The 25316-nt window shown below is 36.6% G+C and overlaps 1 protein-coding gene and 1 long non-coding RNA gene across 15 annotated transcripts in view; one reads left to right on the top strand and one right to left on the bottom strand.

Moving 5' to 3' along the window:
- The window catches only part of LOC116666059 (probable G-protein coupled receptor 158), a 94924-nt gene that overhangs the window by 8064 nt on the left and 61544 nt on the right, over positions 1-25316 (bottom strand). Inside the window, exon 3 of one of the 10 annotated variants that reach the window (XM_032488103.1) lies at positions 578-2184. The exons of 8 other annotated variants lie outside the window; for them this stretch is intronic. In XM_032488103.1, the coding sequence (XP_032343994.1) occupies positions 2062-2184 (123 nt within the window). In that variant the 3' untranslated portion in view covers positions 578-2061. Of the gene's footprint in view, positions 1-577; positions 2185-12438; positions 12578-25316 lie in introns of those variants that run through there. One more of the 10 variants, XM_032488107.1, reaches the window with a different exon arrangement.
- LOC116666062 overlaps positions 1-25316 on the top strand; it is a 36895-nt gene that overhangs the window by 8194 nt on the left and 3385 nt on the right. Inside the window, exons 3-8 of one of the 5 annotated variants that reach the window (XR_004322935.1) lie at positions 5762-6066; positions 7618-7708; positions 10913-11038; positions 12399-12494; positions 18517-18588; positions 20459-20509. This is a non-coding gene — a long non-coding RNA (uncharacterized LOC116666062). The other 4 variants (XR_004322936.1, XR_004322934.1, XR_004322937.1 and 1 more) reach the window with 4 other exon arrangements.

The raw sequence follows: 25316 nt of genomic DNA, 5'->3' as shown, positions 1-25316 counted from the left end.
TCTCAAGAACTCTGTGACATTTCACAAGTTATTTCAGCTCTTGATGCCTCATTTGTCTCATCAGTTTACTGGGAATGGTAATGATACCTCCCTCATAGGGTTCGCATGAGGATTAAATGAGATAATATATGTAAAATACTTGGACTAGTGTATTTGTCAGGGTTCTCCAGACAAACCGAACCAACAGGGTATATGTATATGTGTGCATGCACACGTGTGCGCGTGTGTTTGTGTGTGTGTGTGTGTGTGTGTGTGTGTAGAGAAGGAGAGAAATTGAGAGATTTTAATGAATTGGCTCATGAGATTGTGAGAGGGAGAGATTTTAAAGAATCAGCTAATGAGATTTCAGAGGCTTGTTAAATCCAAAATCTGCAGGACAGACCAGCATGTTGAACACCCAGGGAATAGTTGTAGTTCAAGTCCAAAAGCTCTCAGCTGGCAGAGTTCTTCTTGCTCTGATGAGGCCCACCCACATTATGAAGGGTAATCTATTCTACTCAAAGTCCACTGATTTAAATGTTAATCTCATTCAAAAAACATTTTCACAGAAGCATCCAGAATGATGTTTGACCCAATATCTAGGCATTATGGCCCAGCCAAACTGGTACATGAAATTAACCATCATAAGTCCATGCCTTGTCAGCTTGGCACCTATATGCATCTCCTTAAGCCGTATTTAATCTCTGAGTAAAGACAATAACAAGGTCCTACCTCCACCTTACATCATTCAACTATCCTGCATACAACCAAAAAATACACCAACCCTTTCCCCAGAAGAGGTTGCAAAGTCCTTGGGTGATGTTTACTCTTCTTGATATCTCATAACTTAAATATTACGATGTAAAGTTAATAGTACTTAAACAGAAAAGATCAGTACCTCTTATGTTACATGATAAAAGGATAAAAAAGGGAAGAAGACAAAGATATTTCCTATACACATATACACCAATACAACAAAATAAGCAAGATGACAGTTACATTCCTCATGTTTGAAACTGGTCACACAGTTGTAGTTGGCATTTATAACTACCTTCTCCCCCTACCCATACCGTATTCCCTTTGCCCTCAGCAAGCACCTCAGCTGGTCATGGTTCTTTATTTGATGGGGTGACCCAAATATTCATTCTTGAAGAATGTAACCCATCAGTCATCCTGCCTAATTAGTGTTGTGATTTTCCATTCACTTTAATCATAGGGCATGTTAATACTAGGAGATGCCCCAAAAGCTCTCCTATACTCAGGACATACTTTTCCTTACCTCCCTTGTAGAGTAGCAGTACAACTTCCCCTTGGTAGTCAAGATCAACCACCCCAGCCAACAGAGTAACTCCCTTGTTTGCCTGTTGATTCAGAGGGTTAAGGAGCCCCAAATGGCTGGGTAGCAGCCTTAACTTCCAGTTCAATGGAATCATTTTGTTTCCTGGTGGAAACATTCCCCTGAATGGAACTAAAGACCTCTGGGCAGCAGAGCACAGGTTGTGGGGACAGAAAACAAAAATTTTACTATTGGGCTACTAGGGGCAATAATGAGTGATTGTCACTCCCATTTCTTGATTCCTGGCCTTGTGAATCCCGGCCATGGGAGAAACAGCACCAGATATTGGATGCTGATCCAGAGCATATACAGCCTTCTAGAGAACCTTGCCTCAGCCCTGCAAGATACGCCACCCAGCTGGCATTGTAAACTGGGTCTTTAAAAGGTCATTCCATTGTTCTGTCAGGCCATCAGGATGGTGGAAAACATGGTAAGACCAATGAATTCATGTGGACAGGCCCCTTTGCTGTTTTTCATCTGCTGTGATACGAGTTTCTTGATCAGAAGCAATGCTGCATGGAATACCATGACAGTGCATCAGGCATTCTTCAAGTCCACAGATGGTAGTTTTGGCAGAAGCATTATGTGTAGTAAAAGCACACATCTGTATCGGGAGTATCTATTCCACTGAGAACAAGATGCTGCCCTTTCCATGATGGAAGCAGTCCAGTGTAATCAACCTGCCACAGGGAATGGTGCCATACTGGGGACTTACCGTTGGTCTCTGCTGTTGACAGATTAGGCAGTCAGCAATGGCTATAACCAGGCACAGCCTTGGTGTTGAACCCATGCATAAACTCCATCATTGGCACCATGACCACTTTGTTCATGAGCCCACTGGGTGATGACAGGGTGTCTGAGGAAAGAAACTGGTATCCACAGAATGGTCATCCTATCCACTTTATGAAAATCCTCCTCTGCTGAGTTCACCCATTGATGAACATTCACATAGGACACATATCTTCATTTTATTCATTCAGAGAGGTTTATACCTCTGCCAGACTTCCATGTCACCAACTTTCCAATCATATTCCTTCCAAGTCCCTGACCATCCAGTGAAACCATTCGCCACAGCCTATGAATTGATATATAATTACACATCTGGCCATTTCTCCTTCCAAACAAAATAAATAACCAAGTGCACTGTTTGAAGTGCTACCCAATAAGAGGATTACATGTGCCTTCACCGTGTGCTCAGCTCAGTCAAAATACCACTTTCATTTGATGATGAAGTGCTGCTATGTGCCCTCAACTTAATGGCTTGGTGGGTCAGATTACATCCGGTTCATGATGGGCAGCTCAGGTTGTGTGGTAACTTGGTGGCCCTTGGATAAGTGTTCAAGCTCTACAAAGGCCCAGTAGCAGGCCAAAAGCTGCTTCTCAAAAGGAGAGTACTTAACTGCAGAGGATGGCAGGGCTTTGATTCAAATCCTAAGGGCCTATGCTGTGATTCACCTATAGGTTCCTACAAATGGCCCCAAACAGCATCCCTATCTGCCATTGATACCTCAAGCACCATTGGATCTGCTGGGCCATATGACCCAAGTGGCAAAGCAGCTTGCAGTCGTCTGGACCTGTTGCAGAATTGCAGAGCCTTCTCATTCTGGGCCTTACTTTTAGGGGCCAGTCAATAAATGAAGGGAAGTAACACACCCAGGTGAGGAATATGTTGCCTCCAAAATCCAGATGCTTACTAGGCTTTGTGCCTCTTTTTTTGGTTGGGGGAGGGCCCAGATGCAACAACCTATCCTTCACCTTAGAAAGGATATCGTGACATACCCCACATCACTGAATCTCTAGAAATTTCACTGATGTAGAAGGCCCTGGAGTTTTTTTGTTGGATTGATTTTTCCACCCTCTGACACACAAATGTCTTACCAATAATTCTGGAGTAGTTGCCACTTCTTGCTCACTGGGCCCAGTCTACATATTGTCATCAGTGAAGTGGACCAGCATGGCATCTTGTGGAAGGGAAAAGTAGCACAATCCCTTTGAACTAAATTATGACACAGGGCTGGAGAGTTGATATACCCCTGAGGTAGGACACTGAAGCGGTATTGCTGACCTTGCCAGCTGAAAGCAAATGTTTCTGGTTGTCGTTATTAACAGGGATAGAGAAAAAAAATTGCCAGATTAGTTGTCGCATACCAGGTACCAGGGAATTTGTTAATTTGCTCAAGGAATGAAACCATATTCGGTATAGCAGCTGCAATATAAGTCACCACCTGGTTAAGCTTACAATAATCCATTGTCACTCTCCAATATCCATCTGTCTTCTGCACAGGCCAGATGGGAAAGTTGAATGTGGATGTGGTGGGAATCACCACCCCTGCATATTTCAAGTCCTTAATGGTGGCACTGATCTCTGCAGTCCCTCCAAGAATGCAGTATTTCTTTCGGTTTACTATTTTATTAGGCGGAAGCAGTTCTAGTAACTTCCACTGATCCTTTCCGACCATAATAGCCCACATTCAACTGGGCAGGGAACCAATGTGGGGATTCTTACAGTTGCTGAGTGTGTCTGTCCCAATTACCCATTCCAGAACTGAGGGGAAAACCACAGGATGGGTTCAGGCACCCACTGGGCCCACTGTGAGATGGAATTGAGCTAAAACTCCATCGATCATCTGACTTCCATATGCTCCTACTATGACTGGTAGGCCCCTGTGATGTTTTGAGTCTCCTGAAATTAGTGTCAGTTCAGAGTCAGTGTCCAGTAATCCCTGAAAGGCTATTTCCGTTTCCTCAACTTATAGTCATCCTGATAAAGGCTGTAGATTCCTTTGGGAAGGCTTATGGGGATAATTAACAATATCAATTGTTTGCAGTGTACCAGGATCTCTCATTCAAGGGGTTCTAGGTCTGTACAGTGGGTCAAGTCTGGGAATTGATTGAGGGGCCATGACTCTGTTTTTATTACTGAAGTTAGGCTTTTGTTCACTTGACCTAGGACTCTTCTACTTATACAGATCAAGTTAGGAATTTAGTAGACTTTGCATCTATTCACTTCCACCAAAGAATATCAACCAAACTCCCAGTTACCATATAACAGAGATTAAAAAAAAAAAAATCTTTCATGGTCATTTTGTGTTCTTCATCACAATAAATTGTTTCATATTTTTAAAATCAAGTTTTAAGTATTATTAGATTTTAAAAAATTTCCCTTGGAAATTTAATGTTCAAGTAAAACTGATGCTTCAGGAAGCTTAACCATTATCTTTTTAGAGGTAAGTAAAGTGAGGTTTAAAGTAGGTATCATCATCTCATACTCAATCTGACACACTCCTAATATTGCAGTCTCTCATATTCTTAGTAAATTCAGATCATAGCCACATACACTATCTTCCAGATTTTAACTTTGATGTATCGCATTCTAACACACACAAACACATTTACCAAAACTCTCACATGACCTCTTACTCAGTCATACTCAGTTCAAACAAGCTCAAAGTCACAGAGTTATAATCACCAGCCCTTTCATTGTCATACAATTCATCCAGAGACTTGGGTACTGTGGCTAACCACCTTCACATACTTCATATATTTCACTCAATACCCTCTCCCAAGTGCAAACCATTTCACATACATGGATCAGAAACAGAAGCACAACTACATGTACTCACAGATACTACATTTCTTCACACTTAAGAGATGGGGTTTCTGGCCTCTCAGAAAGGTTGAAAATCTTTACCATAGATGTGTCCCTTCTGGCAGATAATCTGTACTAGTTTCCATCCCTCTCAGTTAATTCCAGCCTCTCACACACACCTAGACACACAGTCACCTCACACCTCTCTCCCCCAACCCCCACACGTAAGGCTTAGAACCAACGTGACCTGCCTCAGGGATCTGTGATTCATCCACCTGGGTCCCTCTTAGTCCCGACAGACCAACTTCCTCCATTCTCCCGTGGAATTCACCTGCAGACACTCGCCACAGCCAAAGCCTCCGGGTGGTCAGAGGTAGACCCAGCACAAACAGCCTTCCACCAAATGTTACAAGGTCACTGACGGCGTAGCCCCGTCGCGCGCAAGCCTGTGTAATCAATTACATGGTCTCAAACCACTCACACATTAGTACCATCATAGTCACTGCGCGTGGCAGCTCACCTCCTGAACCTACAACAGTAGGCGGCCCATCCACTAAGTCAAACGGTCTCAAAACCATTTCACGTACTAATTTCCTCATGCAGGACACCTGCACAGTCGGTGTCATGTAATCCTCTCTCGATCTTTAGACGCACCCTCGGACACGTACGGACTCAATACACATCTCGCATCACAGCCGCACAGAACAGGCCGGATCACTCCGCGTCAGACAACCGCAGTTCTCTGAAGCCGGACTCCCACGAGTGTCCACGTGGAGAGGGTGGGGACAGCCACCGTGTTGGGCCTGAAATCCGTCCTCAGAGAAACCTGAGGTCCCAAATTTATATCCCCAAACCAGGTGTTAGCCACGCAAACTGGGCAGTTGTGGCGTCACTCCAGGCCCAAGTGAAATAACGGAGGTGCAGCCTGAAGCCTGGAGGAAAACACACCTCGTTAGCCTCCCGGACTCTTTCCTCTCGGACTGCGTTGCCCGGGGGACGCAACTGGCCGAAGCTACTTCTGGTGGGAGCGTCGTTTGAATGGTCGGCCGCAGAGGCAGCTGAGGGCTTCCCAAGACCGGTTGAGTTGGCAAAGCTCAACGTGCGGCCTCTCCTGGAATTGCAATCAGGATATGGACCAGAGCTCCTCCTGAGGATGCTGAATGTAAGGAATTGTGTAGCCCCAAGGCCAGGCAAGTGGAGTGTCTGGAGTGTTAGGCCTCTGAGTGCAGGAGAGGGAGAGTAGATTAGGTTGTTGAGTGCGTGACGGAATTTCGTCTTCAGACTAAGTGTATTTGGCTGTTTGTTGTGACAGCAACTGGATTTGTGCTTTTGTGACAGTGTAATTGTGTGCATGGCCATATGTGTAAATGGAGTTTGTATGTGATTGTGACCATGATTGCGGGTGGCTATTTCTGTAAGCCCCATTCACTTAGATAAAAGAAAATCACATTTACCAAAGCTTTATACCCAGACAGTTAGGGAGATTCTAGTAGCCACCTGTATTCATACATACATCATAAAGCCAAAATCACATAATCCACCTCGTGTTTATCATCATCACACCACCTCAGACAAAGCGACATATATAGTAAACAACCCCCCCAAACCCAAAAAACTACCATTATTCCTACTTAGGCCTCATCCCCAACAATTATCTGAAGAGTTAACACACATCACCAAGAATCACAGGAGCATAGTCTTCATGGCCAGACAGCGTCAACTCCGTATCACATTCAAGGTCACACAAGGTTGAGCTTCATGAAAAGCCTAGTATCTCATAATTTTTCTCTACTTCACTACTTCTGCCATTCCCTTTTAGAAAAACACTTAAAATATAGTTGGAAAGAATGACACTGTTGCACATCCAAAAACTGTCTTAAGATGACTAGGTGCTGCTTTTTTACCTGATTGTTCATATTAACCTTAAAAATTTCTTTGTTATATTGCTTCATTTAAAGTAAAAGTTATCTATAATTCTTCAACTACTCAGAACATTTTATTGCAAATGCTTTCAGCCTCCTTATGTACGCATATGCTTATGTACATTAGTCTTTTTTCCCAAAGATTAGACTACAATACACATTGTTTTGTAATTTCTTATTAAAAGGTATTTAGGTCTTTTTTCTGTACTTAAGGATAAATTTCAGAAGGTTTTCTGGAATGTGATTCTTTAATTTTCACCAGTACTTCAAACTAAAGACTCAAGTATTTATTTTGCCTTGGAAATTTTTGTTCTATTTATTTCTTCTTTTTTATTGGTGTTGTTTTTGTCTCTATTTTTGAAATTCCTATTACACATGCATTAGGTCTTTTGAGTCATTTTCTATTTCCTTGATCTTTTCATAATGTCCATTTCCTTTTCTTTTTCCTCTTAATTCAGTGAGAATCTAGTCAGGGTAGGTCTGAGCAGGCCAGTTGGGTCCATTTTATCACAGCGTTGGGACGCTGGCCTGCCTCTCTAAATCCTTCCTGCTAAATCCAGTATAGATTCAAGAAATCCATACTGGTATAGCTGAATTCCTTCCTTGTTTTAAGTAAGTTTGAGATTTGCCCAATTTCTCTTCAATCTTTTATGTATGTATGGGGTCTAGAGTAGGAGACATGAAGTGGGGAAAATACCATTCTAAATTAAAATTAGTACATTGCAAATGGAAGCTCAGAGGCAAGATCATCTCATTCATCTCTTGTTTTTTTTTTAAATCCCCTTATTCAGCAACACCTTCTTTGGACTATGAGTTTCTTCTAAAGTGGAACCAAGAAGAGGACTAATAAATACGTTGAATTCTAAAAAAGCTATGGCCCATGTAAGTTGGTGTTTTCTTGTTCCTCATTGAAAGAGCCTTTTTTTTTTTTCTATAGGTCACATGAATATCTGCATTCTTTATCCTGATATTATTACCTAGCTGAATGTCATACAGTAACTTGCCAGTGCGTGAGTAAGTAATGCTGCCAGAAATTCAGGGTCTTCCTTTTTTGTTCATCTCCTCTCTAACCAGTGTTCATATTCTCATTCAATAAATCCTTACTCATTTCCTGTATGCTCAGTCTTCTGCCAGAACAAAGAGAGAACAGAAACGGTATTCTTTTGAGGGAAATAATTGGTTTGATGAAGTGATTTAACAAATATTGATTAAGCACCTACTATGTGACAGGCACTTTTCTAGATAACTAGGAATAAATTAGTGGGGGAAAAAAATCAGACATACAAATCATTCCTTGTGGAATTTGTAATGAAAGAGACAGAAAATTAATGACTTATATAGTACAAGGCTTAAGATTTAAGACACAAATAAATATATATATACACACATGTCTGTGTGTGTGTGTGTGTGTGTGTGTGTGTGTGTGTGTGTGTATGTGTATGTATATGTATATGCAGTCAGCTCTCCATATCTGTGGATTTCACATCTATGGATTCAACCAACTGTGGATTGAAAGTATTCAGGAAAAAAAAATTTCAGAAAGTCCCAAAAAGCAAAAAACTTGAATTTGGTACATGCTGGCAACTATTTACATGTCATTTACATTATATAAAGTATTATAAGTAATCTAGAGATGATTTAAAGTATATGGGAGGATGTGTATAGGTTATACACAAATACTGTGCCATTTTATATGAGGACCTCGCACATCTGCAGATTTTGATATCTGCAGAGGTCCTGGAACCAATTCCCCATGGTTATCAAGGGATGACTATATATATATAAAATGAGCGACTTAATTGTATGGTAAAACTAAGACCAAAGAGCAAATATATGTCTTATCAATAACTGTATTTGAGCTTTAACTCACCTACTAAAAAAAAAAAAGGCTTTCAGATTGAGTCACGAATTAAAACTCAACTCTCTGCTTCAGACATTTAAGCAATTCAGAAAGTTTAATAAAAGAATGGACAAAGTATACCAGGCAAATTGAAACTAAAAGAAAACACACTAAAATTCAGGCCACATCACACTATTAAACATGGCAAAGAAGAATAGACACTACATAATTCTAAGGTGTAAATAGCAAAATGAAGATACAATGGTTATGAATTGCACATATATCAAATATTATAGCAGCAACTTTCCTAAAACAAACAGAAGAGCATATAGAAGAATAGACACTTGCCAGCAGTAGGGGACATAAATTAACCCTCTTAGTCAATGTCAGGTCAAGTGGACAAAATTTAGTAAGGATATTGAAGTACAAATTTACATACTCCATCAAACCTACCTTACTGATACATGTTAAATCCTAATAATGGTGAATATGCATTCCTTTCAAGTGTTTATGAACCATTCAGATAAAAATGACATATTAGGCCACAGTAAAGTCCAAAAAGTACAAATGATAAGCAATATTCCCTGAACACAGTGAAATACAACTAGAATTTAATTACAAAATCAGAAAAATAATAAAGCTATTCTTACAGCAGTTTATAAAATTTGTCTTAATAACTCCTGGATCAAAGAAGAAATATAATCTAAAAGTAAAGGATTTCTAATAATGTGATAGCACTACATATTGGAACCCATGGGATTTAGTTAAAGCAGGACTCTAAGGGAAAAGTCATAACTTTAAATGCTTCTGAAAAATAATAAAAATATGTAAGTTAAAAGTAAGTAGAGGGAAATCTGGAAGGAATTTACAAAGATAAAAATTGTGTTAGAAAACAGGAAAAAAATTTAATAAGATAAATCAAGATAGATCACTAATCTTTGAATATTAGTGATCAATGAAAAGGGACAAATATACAAAATGAAAAGTGGAAAATCCATAGAAACAAAGGAAGTTGAAAATCTTGAAAAAAATCCTTCATTTGATTCTTTGCAAATACATTTTATTTATTCACATGTATACAATTTTCAATTGCTCTCTCTTCTTGAGATCTGAATTTCTTTTTAGCCTGAAGATCTGCCCTTAACATTTTCTATACTTTGTGTCTTCTGATGACAGATTCCTCTTAGCTTTCTTTATGTGAAAATATCTATTCCACCTTAATTTATAAAATAAATCAGAACATGCATTGTCCTTTGTTTTCTGGAAGAGGTTTTTTTTTTTTTTTAATAGAATTAGTATTATTCCTTAATTGTCTGATAGAATTTGCCAGAAAAAACATCTGTGGCAGGCAAAATAATGACAGCTCCCCCCAGAGCTATCTATATGCTAATCCTAGAACCTGTGAATATGTTACCTTACATGGCGAGAGACTGTAGATGTGATTAAATTAATGCTTTTGCGATGGGGAGATTATCTTGGGTTATCTGAAGAGTCAGTCAAAAGAGGATGTGAGTATGGTATATGCATACTTCTGTTAGAGAAATGCAACATTTCTAGCTTTGGAGATGGAGGAACAGGGCCACGAGCCAAGGAATGTTAAGTAGCCGCTAGAAGCCAGAAAAAGCAAGGAAATGGACTCTTCTCTAGAGCTGCCAGAAAGGCACACAGCACTGCCGACACCTTGATTTAGTCTAGTAAAACTCCTGTTGGACTCCTAACCAACAGATAAAAAAATGTTTTGTTTTAAGCTACTACACTTATGGTGATTTGTGCTGCAGCAGTAGAAAACTAGATCACCATGTGAGTTTAGAGTTTTCTTCATAGGGAGACTTTAATTTCTTAATTTCCTTAATTTATTATTAGTACAAGTTACTAAACTGATTAAAGAAAAAAAAAATAAAGCCCCTCAAAGACCCTTATCTATTAATTTGTACCTTTCAGGGAATTAGTTTATTTCAACTTAGATGTCAAATTTATTGGCATAAAGTTATTTATAATACTCCCTTATTTTCATTTTAATGCCTGTCAGATCTATATAAATGCACCCGTTTTAATTCCTGATACTGATAATTGAAATCTTTTCTTGTTATCATATGTCACCATAGAAGGTTATTATACATAGTTATGTCCTATATTCTCCACTCTGTACATAGCAATCATCTCTCTTTCCCTCTACCTCTCACTTCTTTCTTTTGAAAAAATGTTTCTTATAATTTCAAAAGTAGTACTGTAATTTGTCATTTTAGGAGATGGTGGTGTTCAAAGATGTGGCTATAGATGTTCCTCAGGAGGAAAGGGATTGTCTGAACCCTGCGCAGAAGACTTTATAAAAGATGTGATGTTGGAGAACTATAGGAACTTGGTTTCACTGGGTAAAGTTATCTGCCTCTAATAACTCAGAATCTGTTTCTTGGAATTTCTGCTTTCTCCACTATGAATTTTAGGTCTACCTTTCAAACAACTAGATGAATTTTCTCTTTGTGTAGAAATGAGCACAGCTAGATGGAGGTGCACCTTCATTGTCTCCATCCTCACACTTTTCTCTTATCCTTTCTTATAACTGACTTTCTTCCTTGATGATTAAGGAGCAGTATTGGAATCCTGTACCATTAAAGCTTAACGTGGTCAAAGAAACCAGGCTTTGTCTTTTGTTTCACTTGCACTGTACTAAACATGCAGGTTGCACTAGCATAGATAAAACTAAACACACAGGTCCTGGTGTGAAGCTTTTTAGCCTTCTCAATTAACATCGTAATGGAGTGGATTAAGAAATTTCATCTGCTTTACATGTAGCCTTCATGGATCAAAAAATAGAATCCTGTTCCTTGTCTTCTATAGAGACTTTTACTCTTTATTTCTTAAAGAAAAAAACAAAAAACCCACAAGTGAGGTACAAGCATACCTCTGAGACATGGGTTTGTTTCCAGACCACCGCAATAAAGTAGACAAGTTTTTTGGTTTCCCAGTGCATATAAAAGTTATGTTTACACTATACTGTAGTCTATTAAGTGTACAATAACATATGCAAAAAATGTACATATTTTATTAAAAAATACTTGCTAAAAAGTGAGTTGTAATCTTTCTGCATTAGTAACATCGAAGATCATTGATCATAGATCATCATAAAATATTTAATAAAGAAAAAGTTTGAAATATTGTGAGAATTACCAAAATGTGATGTAGACACAGAAAGTGAGCAAATGTTAGAAAATGGCACTGATAGACTTGCTTGACACAAGCTGTCAATTTGTAAAAAATGCAATACCTACAAAGTGCAGTAGAGCTAATAAGAACAATAAGACGTAATAAAAAAGTGTCATCTACTATTTACAGCTGAAATGAACACTATTCCATTTACTACAGCAAATGTACTCTCTTTTAAACAATTTGCATTTAGAAGTTACATCCTAAGAACTTTGCATTTAACATGGGAAAATATCTGAGAGTATTTTGAGAAACGCCTTTTTTTCCCTCAAAGAAAAATAAAGAGAGAGCTTATATAATTAAAATTAAATATTTAATTATAATATATAATATTCTATATTATATATACCCCCTATTTGTTTGCTTTGTTTTTTATGATCCTGAGTTTATCTGAACATGAGAATTTGACCTTTCTTTCTTCTCTAGACCTTATCAAGTACCATCTATATATTTTTTTCATCAATTCTGAGTCACAGTATTTGGGTACTTTCACTTCCACCTCATTTCCATTTCTTTCCTTATAACTAGGACTTTCTATTTCTAAGCCGGCTGTGATCTCCTCATTGGAGCAAGGGAAGGAGCCCTGGACGGTTGTGAGGGAAGTGACAGGAGGACGGTGCCCAGGTGAGTGAGCTACAATCAGCAAGCAGGAAGTTCCTGTTGCAAGGAGTAGGTCAACTGGTGAGAATGTTGGGCTGGTAAGGTTACTGTAGAACAGAATAATTAGGGAAAATCTTATTTCAAAACTTATTACGTTACGGTAACCAAATAATGTGGTACTGGCATAAAGACAGACATATAGATGAATGGAATAGAATAGAGAGACCAGAAATAAACCCTCAGATATATGGCAAAATTATTTTAGACAAGAGTGCCAAGACTATTCAGTGCGGGAAAGGACTGTACCCTTAACGAACGAAGCTGAGAAAACTGGATACCCACATGCAAAGGAATAAAGTTATATCCTTACCTTCTGTCATGTACAAAAGTTAACACAAAATGGATCAAAGTACCAAATTTAAGACTGAAAACTATAAAACATCTAGGAGAAAACATAGGGGAAAAGCTTCATGAGTTGGATTTGGCAGTACTTTCTGGGATATGACACCAAGGCACAGGTAACCAAAACAAAATTAGACAAATGGCAGTACGTCTTTAAAACTTCTGTTTATCTAAAGATACATTCAACAGAGTGTACAGTAACTTAAAACAATTTATTCAAGTTGCTTTGCTAGGTGATGGGAATACATTTTTAAAGTGTTATAAACACATTTTCAATCCAGTAGTGGGTCATGAACATATGCATATATGTTCTAATAGAATAGTTAGGAAAAATTAAGTTGATTAGAAACCATAAAGTTAAAGAAAATGACTACATTTAGGAGATAGTGATGGTAGAGGGATGATTGGGAAAGGAGTAGAACCCTAGGAAAGTATAAGGTCCTGAAGGCCAAGAGCGTGTTCATTCCACAAGTTAGAGTTCTTTGATGATATCTGTAACTCATTATAGTACTCCAGAACTGTGCGAAGAGTGTATTTCTGCTGTTTTAGGCCACCTAGTTTGTGGTACTTTGTTACATCAGCTCTAAGAAACTAATGCAGAGGGGAAACATAGGAAAATGATATTTACTCTCCTAAGTTTTGCATTCATTTAAAGATGTTATTCTTTTTTACCAACCTTTGATACCTGGCCAAGCCTTTGCTTTTGCATAGTTGTGGTGATTTCTTTTTAAATTTTAAAATTTTGAAATAGTTATAGATTCACAGGAGGTTGCAAAGGAATATACAGGGATGCCCCATGTATCCTTCCTCTAGCCTCCCCTGATGTTAAAATCTTGCAAAACTATAGTACAGTACCATACTGAAAAATTGACATAGTTACAATCCATAGAGCTTATTTGAATTTCACTACTTATAATGTGTGGGTATAGCTCCATGCATAGCCTTGTATTACTATTTCAACAGTCAGAGAGAGTACCATCACCACAAGACTCCCCTCCTGTTATCTCTTTATAGCTTACACCAGTCCCTTTCTCCTTTATTCCTAACCTTTGGTAACCACTAATCTATTCTACATATATATAATTATGTTATTTCATGAATGTTACATGAATGGAATCCTGCAGTGTATATCCTTTTAAGATTGGCTTTTTTATTCTATCATATCATATATATGTATGATATATATATATATCTTCTATCCTGTCATATATATGCTATATATATACACACACATTTATATATAAAGAATATAAGGAATATATATATACACACACATATATAAACATAAGTTATATGTATATGTTCCTTACATTCATGTAAAAGTTTGTATTTGAAAATAAATCTGGGATGAAGCTCAAGCATGTAATTTCTGGATGGCATGGGAAGCTCATTTTTAGTTTTGAAAGGAAATGCCAAACAGCAGCAATGTATGAGTGATCCATTTCACTCAACTTCAGTCAGCTTTTGGTGTTATCAGTTTTTCATTTTAGCCATTCTGATAGGTGGATAATGATATTTCATTGTAGTTTTTATTTGAATTTCCTTAATAGAAAAGCATGTTTATTTGCATCTGTGTATCCTCTTCAGTGAAATGTCTGTTCATGTCTTTTGCCCATGTTCTAATTTGATTGTTTGGCTTTTTAGTGTTGAATTTTCAAAGTTCTTTAGATATTTTAGATTGGCCTTTGTTGGATATATGACTTAAATATATATTTTCTCCAAGCCTGTAACTTGTGTTTTTATCCTTTTAACAGGGTCTTTTTGCAGAGAAAAAAAATTAATTTTGATGAAGTCTAATTTATTCATTTTTTTAAATCTTATAAGTTGTTAGGAGATTTTGTTGTTTTTTGTTTTTTTTGGTGTCAAGTCAAAGAACACCGCTTAGTCCTAGGTCCTAAAGATTTTCTTTCTTTTTTTCTTGAAGTTTTATAGCTGTACATTTTCCATTTAAATCTGTAATCCATTTTGAGAGCTTTTTTTGTAGAAGGATAAGAGACTTTAGGTCAAAGTTCATTTTTTTGCTTATGGATGTCTAATTGCTCCATCCATTTACTTAAAAAGTTATCTTTCCTTCATTGAATTGCTTTTTCACCCATGTCAGAAATCAGTTGAGCCCATTCATGTTGCTCCTTTTCTGAGTTTTGTGTTCTGTACCATTGATCTTTGTAACTATTCCTCTGCCAGAACTGCACTTTCTTGACTACTGCAGTTATATAGTAAGCTTTAATATTGGAAAGGGTGATTCTTCCCACTTTATGATTTTCCACAAATTTCTGGCTATCCTTAGGGTCTTTTTCTTTGCATGTAAATTTTAGAATAAGCTTGTCAGTATCTATAAAAACTTGCTGAGATTTTAATAGGAATTATGTTAAACCTATAGATGAAGTTAGAGAATTAACATCTTCACTCTGTTGAGTTTTCTAATCCATGAACACAGCATGTTGCTTCAAGTATCTTTTTCTTTGATTTCTTTTATTAGCATTTTATAATTTTCATCATATATAATCTCTACATGTTTTGTTAATTTTTTTTTACCTAGGTATTTCTTTTTTTCAAAGCATTTGTAAATGGTATTGCATTTTTATTTTGGCTCCCACTTATTGCCAATGTACAGAAAGAGCTTCAGCTGGTTCTATATGTTAATCTTGTATTCTAGGACCGTACTCAATGCACTTATTAGTACTAGTACTAGTTTTTCCTTGTAGATTCATTCTTTCAGACAATCATCAAATAGAGCGTTCTTTTCCTTTTCCAATCTATGCTCTTTATTTCTTTTTCGTGCCTTATTGGAATGGCTAGAACTATGTCCTATGTTGAGGAAGAGTGGTAATAGTGGACACCCTTGCCTTTTCCCCAATTTTAGAGGGAAAACATTCAAGGGTTTGGTCTTTTGCCAGTAAGTATTATGATAGCTGTAAGTTTTTTTTGTAGATGCTCTTTATGAAGTTGAGGAAAGTCCCCTTTCTTCCTAATGCCCTGAAAGGTTTTTTTGTTGTTTTTTTTTTTAATCATGAATGGGTGTTAATATGATCATGTAATAAGAAGGCTTTTCTTTTTTAGTTGTTGATATGATGGATTACATTAATTTTTGAATATTGAATCAGCCTTTGCACCTGTAATAAATCCCACTTAGTCATAATATATTATTCTTTCTGCTCACTTTTGGATTTGATTGTTAAAATTTAATTGAGGATTTTTTTACATCTAAGTTCATGAGAGATAGTGGCCTGCAGTTTTCTTTTTTGTGCTGCCTTTGCCTGGTTTTGGTATCAGTAATAATGACCTCATAAAGTAAGTTGGGAAGTATTTGCTTTTCATCTATTTTCTGGAAGTAATTGTGTAAAACAGTGAATGTTTGGTAAAATTCTCCAGTGAAAGCATCTGGACCTGGATATTTCTTTTGGGAGATCTTTTAAATTATAAATTAAATTTCTGTAATAGTTATAGAACTATTCAGATTATCTGTTTCATCTTGACTGAGTTTTAGTAGTTTGTGATTTTCAAGAAATTGGTTGATTTCTTCTAAGTTGTCAAAGTTATGAGTGTGAAGTTTATTTATTATAATTTATTTACATATATCCATGTACATAAAGAATACATATATATATACATATATCTTTATAATCCTTCAAATTTTTTTTTCTTCAAGGCTTTCTCTTTCACCCATGGATTATTTAGAAGTGTGTTATTTGGAGTTGTTTGGAGATTTTCCTGTTGTCTTTCTTTTATAGTTTGATTCCATAGTGGTCTCATGTGAAAGTCAGAGGGACCTGTCCACAAGAATCTTCCCTCACTGACAGGTGTAAGGTGATACTTCATTTGTGGTTTTGATTTGCATTTCTCTGATGTTGAGCATCTTTTCATGTGCCTGTTGGCCATCTGTATGTCTTCTTCGGAAAAATGACTATTCAGGTCTTTTGTCCATTTTTTAATATCTCTTCAGTGTCCATCTAAATAGTTATATGGCTTTGATGGTTTGGTAGCATGAAGCAAAATTAAGTTTTTTAAAACACCTGCATTAAAGGGCTTTTAGATATATTAAAAGAGTGGGTCACTTTCTGACCTCAGAAACACATACTTATCTAACTTGGAGTTTGATAATTTGCTTTTCAGCTGTCACCAGTTTCCTTATGCTGGTCTGTATGTAGTGAACGCTGAGGGGTAAGCTGTTTTACACATCAGACACAATTCCTATGCTGTTAACTAATGTGCTATCTATTGGAGATGCATATAAGTTAATCTTCACATAAAATTATCTCCTCAATAAAGCTCTTCTATGCTCCCTGTATATCATTACTATTTCTTCAAATAGTAATAAATAGCTCATTTTAGAAGCAAGCTATTTTATCATCCACATGTTATATAGGATGTGGTTTGACCACATGAATTGCGTGCATGTGTATGTTTTCTGAAGACATGAGGAAACTAAATATCTACTAAAGAAAAACACAGTTTAGGAAGAGTTCACAATACAATCAAAACAATCATAGACATCTGTGTTTTATAAGTAACTTTAATAAAAAACGTTGACTTCAAAGGCAGAATAATAAACGGGCTAAGTGGAGACAAAAGCATCCCAAATGTAAAAGGTCCATCACAGAGGAAGTGGTGCACTACCAACTTGCCTCTTTTTCTAAACCACATATACTGGAGAAACATCGTGTTGAGTAAAAACCATCTTCTTCAGTGCATAAAGAAGGTACAGAAGAAGTGAACTGGGAAGCACTTCTCTTTAATTAGCTACAGTCCATAATAGGCCTGCCTGGCTAGACTTCCTGAAGTACTTTAGTCATAGTAGGTAGGAATTAACTCATCTTTTTACCCCCAAAATATGCTTACAGTAAAGGGAGTGCTATTTTCTACACATGATGGAAATCTTTACGTTGGTACAAAAGAGTTAAGATATTAATTCCCTTAAGAAAGTCCTTGAATATTCTCAGGACAGATTTTTCAACCGCAGATAAAATTAACTGCTTCTCTCTGTCAAATAAACTGCTTCTCTCTGTGTGCAAGTGAGAAGAATCTAGGTAGGCTGCATAATCTACTAAGTCATTCCCCTCTAGGTTAAGTGGTATTGCTAGTGATAATAAGGGTGCCAGAACTGGAAGTGTGACTGAAACAGTGCCTGATGAGCACATCCCACAAAGCAAACTAGAGAGGATAGGGAAGAACACAGGTGATAAAGCGGGGTACATCTCCAGGAACTGGAAAACAATACAGTGCTTATAAGCAGTGAAGTTTAAAAATAACCTTGGAATCAGAATATCTGAGTCCTAGTCCCAGCTATGACATGTTGTGTGACTTTGGATAAGACATGCCCTTCTTGTCTTACAGAGTCCTTCAGTGCTTAGGTTCTAGAATCCCATGAAATTATGATGTTGACATCTGCATGGATATACCTATAATTCTAGGAGCTCAGCCTTGGTTCAAGGCAGTCCCGGATAAAATTTTAAGTCTAGTACATCCCCAGATAACCTTCCTCTTGTGTTGTAATTTGAAGGAACATTTGCTGTTCTATTTCTTTGCCTCACAAGCAGCCAGCATTTTTCCTCCAAATAAGGCTTCCCCTCCCCATCTAATCCCTGATCACTGTGTTTATCCTAGTGTATTTTGACTGCTTCTATTTCCATTCCATTTTCTACAGGAGGACCAACTTCTGTCTTGACGAATGAATCTCCTGAGAGAAGTAATCCATTTTTATAAACATTCTAGTAAGGTAATTTCCACTCAAAATATAAAGCTGACATTTGTACATATTTCTGTCTACATTTATAAATTGACTTGACCATGAGAGCACATAAATAAGAGATGGGGTCTTGAGATAGCTTAAAGAAAAAAGGGCTAGAGAGAGGAGAGCAAAGGAGGAAAGGAAAGCAAAAGAGAGGAAATAGAAAATAGGAGAAATAACAAAATAAATCATCTGTCAGAGCAGTGAGACATTATGCCATCTGTATTATCAGAATAAGCACCAAATCAAAAATTTTCCTGGTTAAGAAAATGTGACAAGAGAACAACAACAACAACAAAAAAACAAATAAGCAAACAACACATTACTAAATATAACACTTCAGAAGTTTTGCAAGAATTTGGAAAACTCAAGCCTAAATAATTTTAACTGTTTCTCAATACCACTAAATTACATTACGACTGGAATAAGAGGCTACATTATTCTGTAGTTCAGAAATGTTTCTCTGCCCTCTGAGTATCTGATGCCTTCATTCATCACTGTTCATCTGGATTTCAGACAGCTACCCTCCAAGTTCTTTGATGACTAGAAGTATGTGAGCTGGTTTGAGATGACCTAGGAGGCATTCATTATCCCCAAAAAACAATTGGGGGCACTACTAGGCATTTTTGGTCAAAGTGAAACTTACTTTGATAGTGTAATATCATATCTGTCACTTACCTATTTTTTGGAATAGAGCTTTGTAGAGAGAGCATTCAAGAGTCCTTGGTTTCTGCAGCCACACTATAAAGCCCTACCTTCACCTGCCACCTAACAAATGTGTGATCAGGGTGGATGAACCAGAGTACGCTTACCATCACTTCAAGGTACACCGCTTAAAACAGACAACTCTCTGAAAATGGGGCTGTATGTAAATAAGATGTCTTCCTATAATATCATTTCTTTCATTCCTTCAATGTTTAAGTCACTGTTAAGCTAAGCATTGTGCTAAGAATTAAAGATAAAATTAGGAGCAGAACAGACACATGGAGCTTACAGTTTAATGAAAGAAACAGACACAAGTAAAATTATCACGTAAATAAATATATAATTTAAAATTATTAGAAAACTATAAAGAAAGATTTGGCATGACAGCAAATAACAGAAAAAAACAAATCTAGCCTGAAGTCAGAAGCTTCTCTAAGGAGATGCTGTTGCAGCAGACTACTGAAGGAAAGAATGAACTAAACAGATAAACTAGATACAAATGGGAGAAAGATATCCAAGCAGATTTAAGTATCCTGAGGTATGAGACAGCATGGAACTTCGGAGGAGCTAAAAGAAAGCCCAGCCATTGTCAATGGGCCAAGAGTAAGACCAATGAGATGAAGATAAAGAAGTGGTCAGGGCCGAAGCATGAAGGAAATTATAGGCCATGATAAGGATTTTGGACTTCATCCTAAAAGCAGTGACAGCATCAGAACTAAGCAGGGGGATGGCATATCAGTTTCTTCATTCTCTTAACTATAGTGAAGAGAGGACAACAATGGATTGAAGAGATCTATTAGAAAGCTAGAGTTCTGGGTAATTTTGAATTACGGCATTGCTGGGTAGTTGTTAAGTATACAAAAATATTTATGAAGTAAAATCAACAGGAGTTGGGTAAGTTGATGAGGAAGAGGGAAATGTAAAGGAAGGCTTGTAGATTTCTGGCTTGTGCAAGTTGGTAGATGGTGGTGTCATTCATTACATAGGAAGCATGGAAGAGGACCAGATTGGAGCATTTATTTTATAACTGGATGTTTCCACCTTTGGACCAACCATCTTCCTCAATTCCCCCTCCCTCCTCTAGCCTCTGGTAACCACAATGTGATCTCTTTTTCTATGAGTTTGGATTTTGTCTTTTTTTTTTTCCTTCCAGATTCCATATACAAGTGAGATCATATGGTATTTGTCTTTGTCTGACTTGTTTCATTTAGCATAATGTACTCAAGGTCCACCCATGTTGTCTCAAATGGCAGGATATCCCCATTTTTATGGCTGAGTAATATTCCATTGTGTGTATATATGTATATACGTGTATGTATATGTGTACAAACATACACACACAACATTTTCTTTATCCAGTCATCTGTAAATGAACACTTAAGGTTGTTTCCATGTAAATTACATTGCTATGAACATGGAGGGGGATGTAGATATCTCTTCGACACAGTGTTTTCCTTTCCTTTGGCTATATTACCAGAAGTGGAATTGCTGGATCATATGGTAGTTCTATTTTTTTTTTTCTGTCTATATTTTTTTTTATTGAAGTATAGTCAGTTTACAATGTAGTGTCAATTTCTGGTATACAGCACAGTGCTTCAGTCATACATGAACATACATATATTCATTTTCATATCTATTTTTAATTTTTTGAGGCTCTTCCATACTCTTTTTCCATTGTGGCTTTACCACTTTAGAATCCCACCAACAGAACACAATGATTCCCTTTTTTCCACATCCTCACCAGCATTTATCTCTTATCTTTTTGATGATGGTCATTCTGACAGGTAATGGGATAATATCTCATTGGATTTTGATTTGCATTTCCCTAACAATCAGTGATGTTGAGCATCTTTTCATGTACCTGTTGGCCATTCATATTCATATATCTTCATTGAAAAAATGTCTTTTCAGGTCCTTTGCCCATTTTTAATTTGAATTATTTTTTCTTTGCTATTGAGTTGTATGAGTTCTTTATATATTTGGGGTATTAACCCCTTATCAGATACAAATATTTTTCCCATTCCATAGGCTGTCTTATTACTTTCTTGATTGTTCATGTGGTTTTAAATAGCAATTTTCCCCTTTTACCCTAAGTGTGTAACAACGAGCAAATTAATTAACCTTTATAAAGCTATGGTGGAGTATACCAAAATTATCTTATTTTACACCTTGATGAATATATGTTTAAAATCTAAAATGATCAGAATGTAACTTTATGTTCCCCCATTTTCCTACATGAACCATCTGCTGTATTCAAACTAAAATTAATCCCTCAATAAATTAACTAATATTATTAAATATCAGAAATTCATTGTTTCATTCAAAAAAATAAGCCGTCAATGTACTAGGTCTTAGGTCAGGGTATAGAAATGTTAAAGTATATACAGGAAGTAATATGGTCTTCATTTTATAGGTGAAGAAAATGAGATAAGAACTCTTCATTAGTTTAAAGTCACAAGTATTTGCTTACACAAGTTACTGGCAAAAGGCCAAACCCAGGTTTCTTGGCTCCCATCTATAAATCATCAAAACTAAATAACAAAAGGACATATGCATCGCCTTAAATTACTTAGAAAGTTCCTAACATAGCTCACAGATTTTTCTAAAGTATAAGTTTATTTGAAAATAATTTACTGAATACCAATGATATTTTATGGACCTTATTTGAGCCTCATTGTCAAGGCAAAGACTGATAACATTGTAATACCTTATGACTAACCTACTCCTCTATGTCCTACCCTAGTTTTGCCTCCATTTCCATGTGAACTAAATCAGCACACAAAAATAGAAGCTATTTTGGTGACATTCTAGAAGGAAGAGCAAACTGGAAGAAAAAGGTTCCACCTAGAAGATACCTTTAGGTGTCTTGCTGTCTGCATTTTATTTTTTAAATGCCTTTCATTGGGAATACTGATTCACAGCTTTTTGAGGCAGGGTCAATTTAATTGAGATATAATTCACATATAAAAATTCACCTATTTTAAGTATATAATTCAATGAGTCTTAACAAATATAAATTTGTAAGGTTTAGGGTCATAGATTTCATTTATGAATCTGATCTAATCTATGAAGACTCTCCCTTGAAAAATGCACATATACCAAATATGTTACATAAAATTTCAAAGACTTCACAGGTATCCTAAAGCTTATCCATGCATCCTCATAGATAGAACCTAGGTTAAGAAACATTGATCAAGAAAGTGCCTAAAAGGAATTATAGTCAAGTAAACATTCTTTTCAGGTTGAACACTTTCTTCTTTATCCTATTCATAACATAAAGAGTATTCTCTTATCTCACTTGATCTCTAACATATATTCAGAAAATTGTTGTATGTAATACTGAAATGTAGATCAGATTACATATAAAAGATATACTCCACTTAGAGATACTGCTTGCAAAAAACATACTTATGCTTTGGTTTTGTCTCACAAAAACAAATAAACAAAATATCACTGGATTTAAGTATAATTTATTTCAACAAGATACACTGAGAGGTTGATAAATACCAAACCAAAGCAAAAGAAAAGCATCCTTATCTTGGGTAAATGCACCTAAGATAGGGTTAGGCTTCTTGAAATATTAAAAATAGGTCACAGAGCCAATTCTATTTTCAAGCAAGCATGAAACCCATGGATAGCACTGGAAACTGGGAAGGGTATTCTTTAGATATCATTGTGACAAGTTTTAAGAACATCATCTTGGCATATGAAGGATCTGCCTGATACTACCAGCAAACGTAACCCAAATGAAGAAACACTATGACACCAGCATAGCAAACAGTGTCAAAGTCTTCAGTGCCCTTTGTTTTTTTCTGCTGTGTAACAAATCACCCCAAAGCTTAGGGGCTTAAAACAAGAGAGCTGTGTTCTCTCTCACAATTGTGTGTATGGATTCAGGTCAGCTGGGCATCTCATGCTTAAGTTCCTTTATGTACTTGCAATCAGATGACAGCTGAGCCTGGAGTCATATGAAGGCTGGTTTGGACACCTAAGATGGTTCTACACTCATGTGTCTGGCACTTCAGGTGGGATGGATGCAATAGCCATGAACTAGCCAAATGAATATATATATATATATATATAACTTAATAATTATATATATATATATAATGTATATAACTATAAATACGTGTACATATATAGATATCTTTCTATGTGACCTCTTCAAATGCCTTATCTGAGTAACCTTGCAGCATGGAAATCTCAAGGTTAATTGGACTTCTTACATAGCAGGTGGCTTACCCCAGAATAAGCTTTCCAAGAAATCAGGGCAGAAGTTGCAGGGCTTTTTATGAACTGTCTTCAGAATATGTGCAGCATCAGTCTGGTTACAAAGAGCCAGCTCAGATTCAATGTGTAGAAGACAGAGAAGGGCATAAATACCAAGAGGTGTGATTCACTGGAAAGGCAGGATCTTTGGAACCTAGTCGCCACATAACTAGTTTGCAAAATAAGAGCCATAGGTCAAAAATACCTGATATGTGACAATTAGGAATGGTTTTCTTAAAAACAAACCTGTGATATATTCAACAAGGTGAAAATTCAGGTCTCCAAATACCAAAAGATAGCATTAACCAACAGGCCACATTTTATAAAATTTATTGTGCCATGTATTGGACCTTATAGCCACTTCTAGGCACATACGATCATCGCAGCAGCAGAATTTTTGAAAAATAGTAATAAGCAGCATCTTTAAACAGGAAGTGAAATTATAATAGCTTTTTTTAAAAGAAACTAAACCTATTAACAAAATAAAATGTCAGAAAATTTATTTCACAATCTGGAAATAAAAGCTTTGCTTTCAGGTTTCCTTTATCCATGCTTATTTTATCCTGATACTCAAATGCAAAATACTTAAAAGTTACTCCAAATGTCTCAGATTCCAAACTGCATTGCAATCATTAATTAGTTATTCCACACAACGTTCCCTGGAGGAAAATAATGATAATTATCCATTACTATGGAAAGCAGTAGCAGGCTTCTAAAGACCAGCTCGCCTAAGTGATACCTAAAGAATGTGGCTTTTCTCTAAACCTTTCCAGACCTCACCTTTCACCATTAAATCCTAAGAAGTCTGCCTTTCCTGGTTAAGCCATCTGTTCACTTGGGAAGGTATCTTTTATCTTGAAGACACTAAAATTAATGTGTTAAACTAATCATTTGCTAATATTGTAACTAGATCACTATTTACTTAGTCCCAAGCCCTAATAGATATATAAGAAAGCTCCAACTTGTTTGACTTGCAGGAAATGTCATCATTATATCTCCAGAAGAAATAATTATAAATTTATAATGGTGTCACATTTTTGGATGCGCTAGTATTACATTAAAGACAGCCATAAAACACACCATTCTAATAACATGCTATGATCAATTAACATACTCTGACCTAGAACAAAGTATGGTGACCGCCCTACCTCTCTGTTTTGCTACTGCTGGCCTCGCTGCTCCTGTCATTTACCGTCTCCTTTTTTATTATTAGCTCCAAAGGGGAAAGGGCTATGGCAGTCATAATGGTTAAAAGCCCAGATCATCTTACAAACAAAACAGAATGCTTTTCTGAGCAAATCTGCATTATTCAAAAAGATAACCGACTCTGCCATGTTAATTGACTCTAATTTATTCCATGGAAATTACTTCATTTTCTGTGCTAAGCTATTCATAATCCAAGCATGTCACATACTGATTTGCTGAGACTATGAAACTAGTCTATCAGAATTAATTAGCAAATTAAGAGACTTTGCACTAAAAATTTCTCAGCAGAGGAAAACGAAATTGCATAGTGTGAAAGATGTAAAAAGAGAATATAGAATGTTGCAAAGAAAAATAAAACAAGTTGAATGTTTTCCTATTCAGTTGACCACAGATAGAGTAGATTTAGTTATACAGAAAGCAAATCGGTTTGAAGGGGGTCAGGAGGATTAGAAAGTTAGTGTTTTATGTACATGTGGTCACCTGGCCTCTGAAAGAAACTATTTGGCTGAGGAAATTCAAAAGACAGGTGAACAGGA

The sequence above is a fragment of the Camelus ferus genome, chromosome 9 (genome assembly GCF_009834535.1).
Source record: "Camelus ferus isolate YT-003-E chromosome 9, BCGSAC_Cfer_1.0, whole genome shotgun sequence".
Classification (NCBI taxonomy): Eukaryota; Metazoa; Chordata; class Mammalia; order Artiodactyla; family Camelidae; genus Camelus; species Camelus ferus.
Note: the sequence above shows the minus strand (reverse complement) of the source record. Positions and strands in the feature narration are given on the sequence as shown.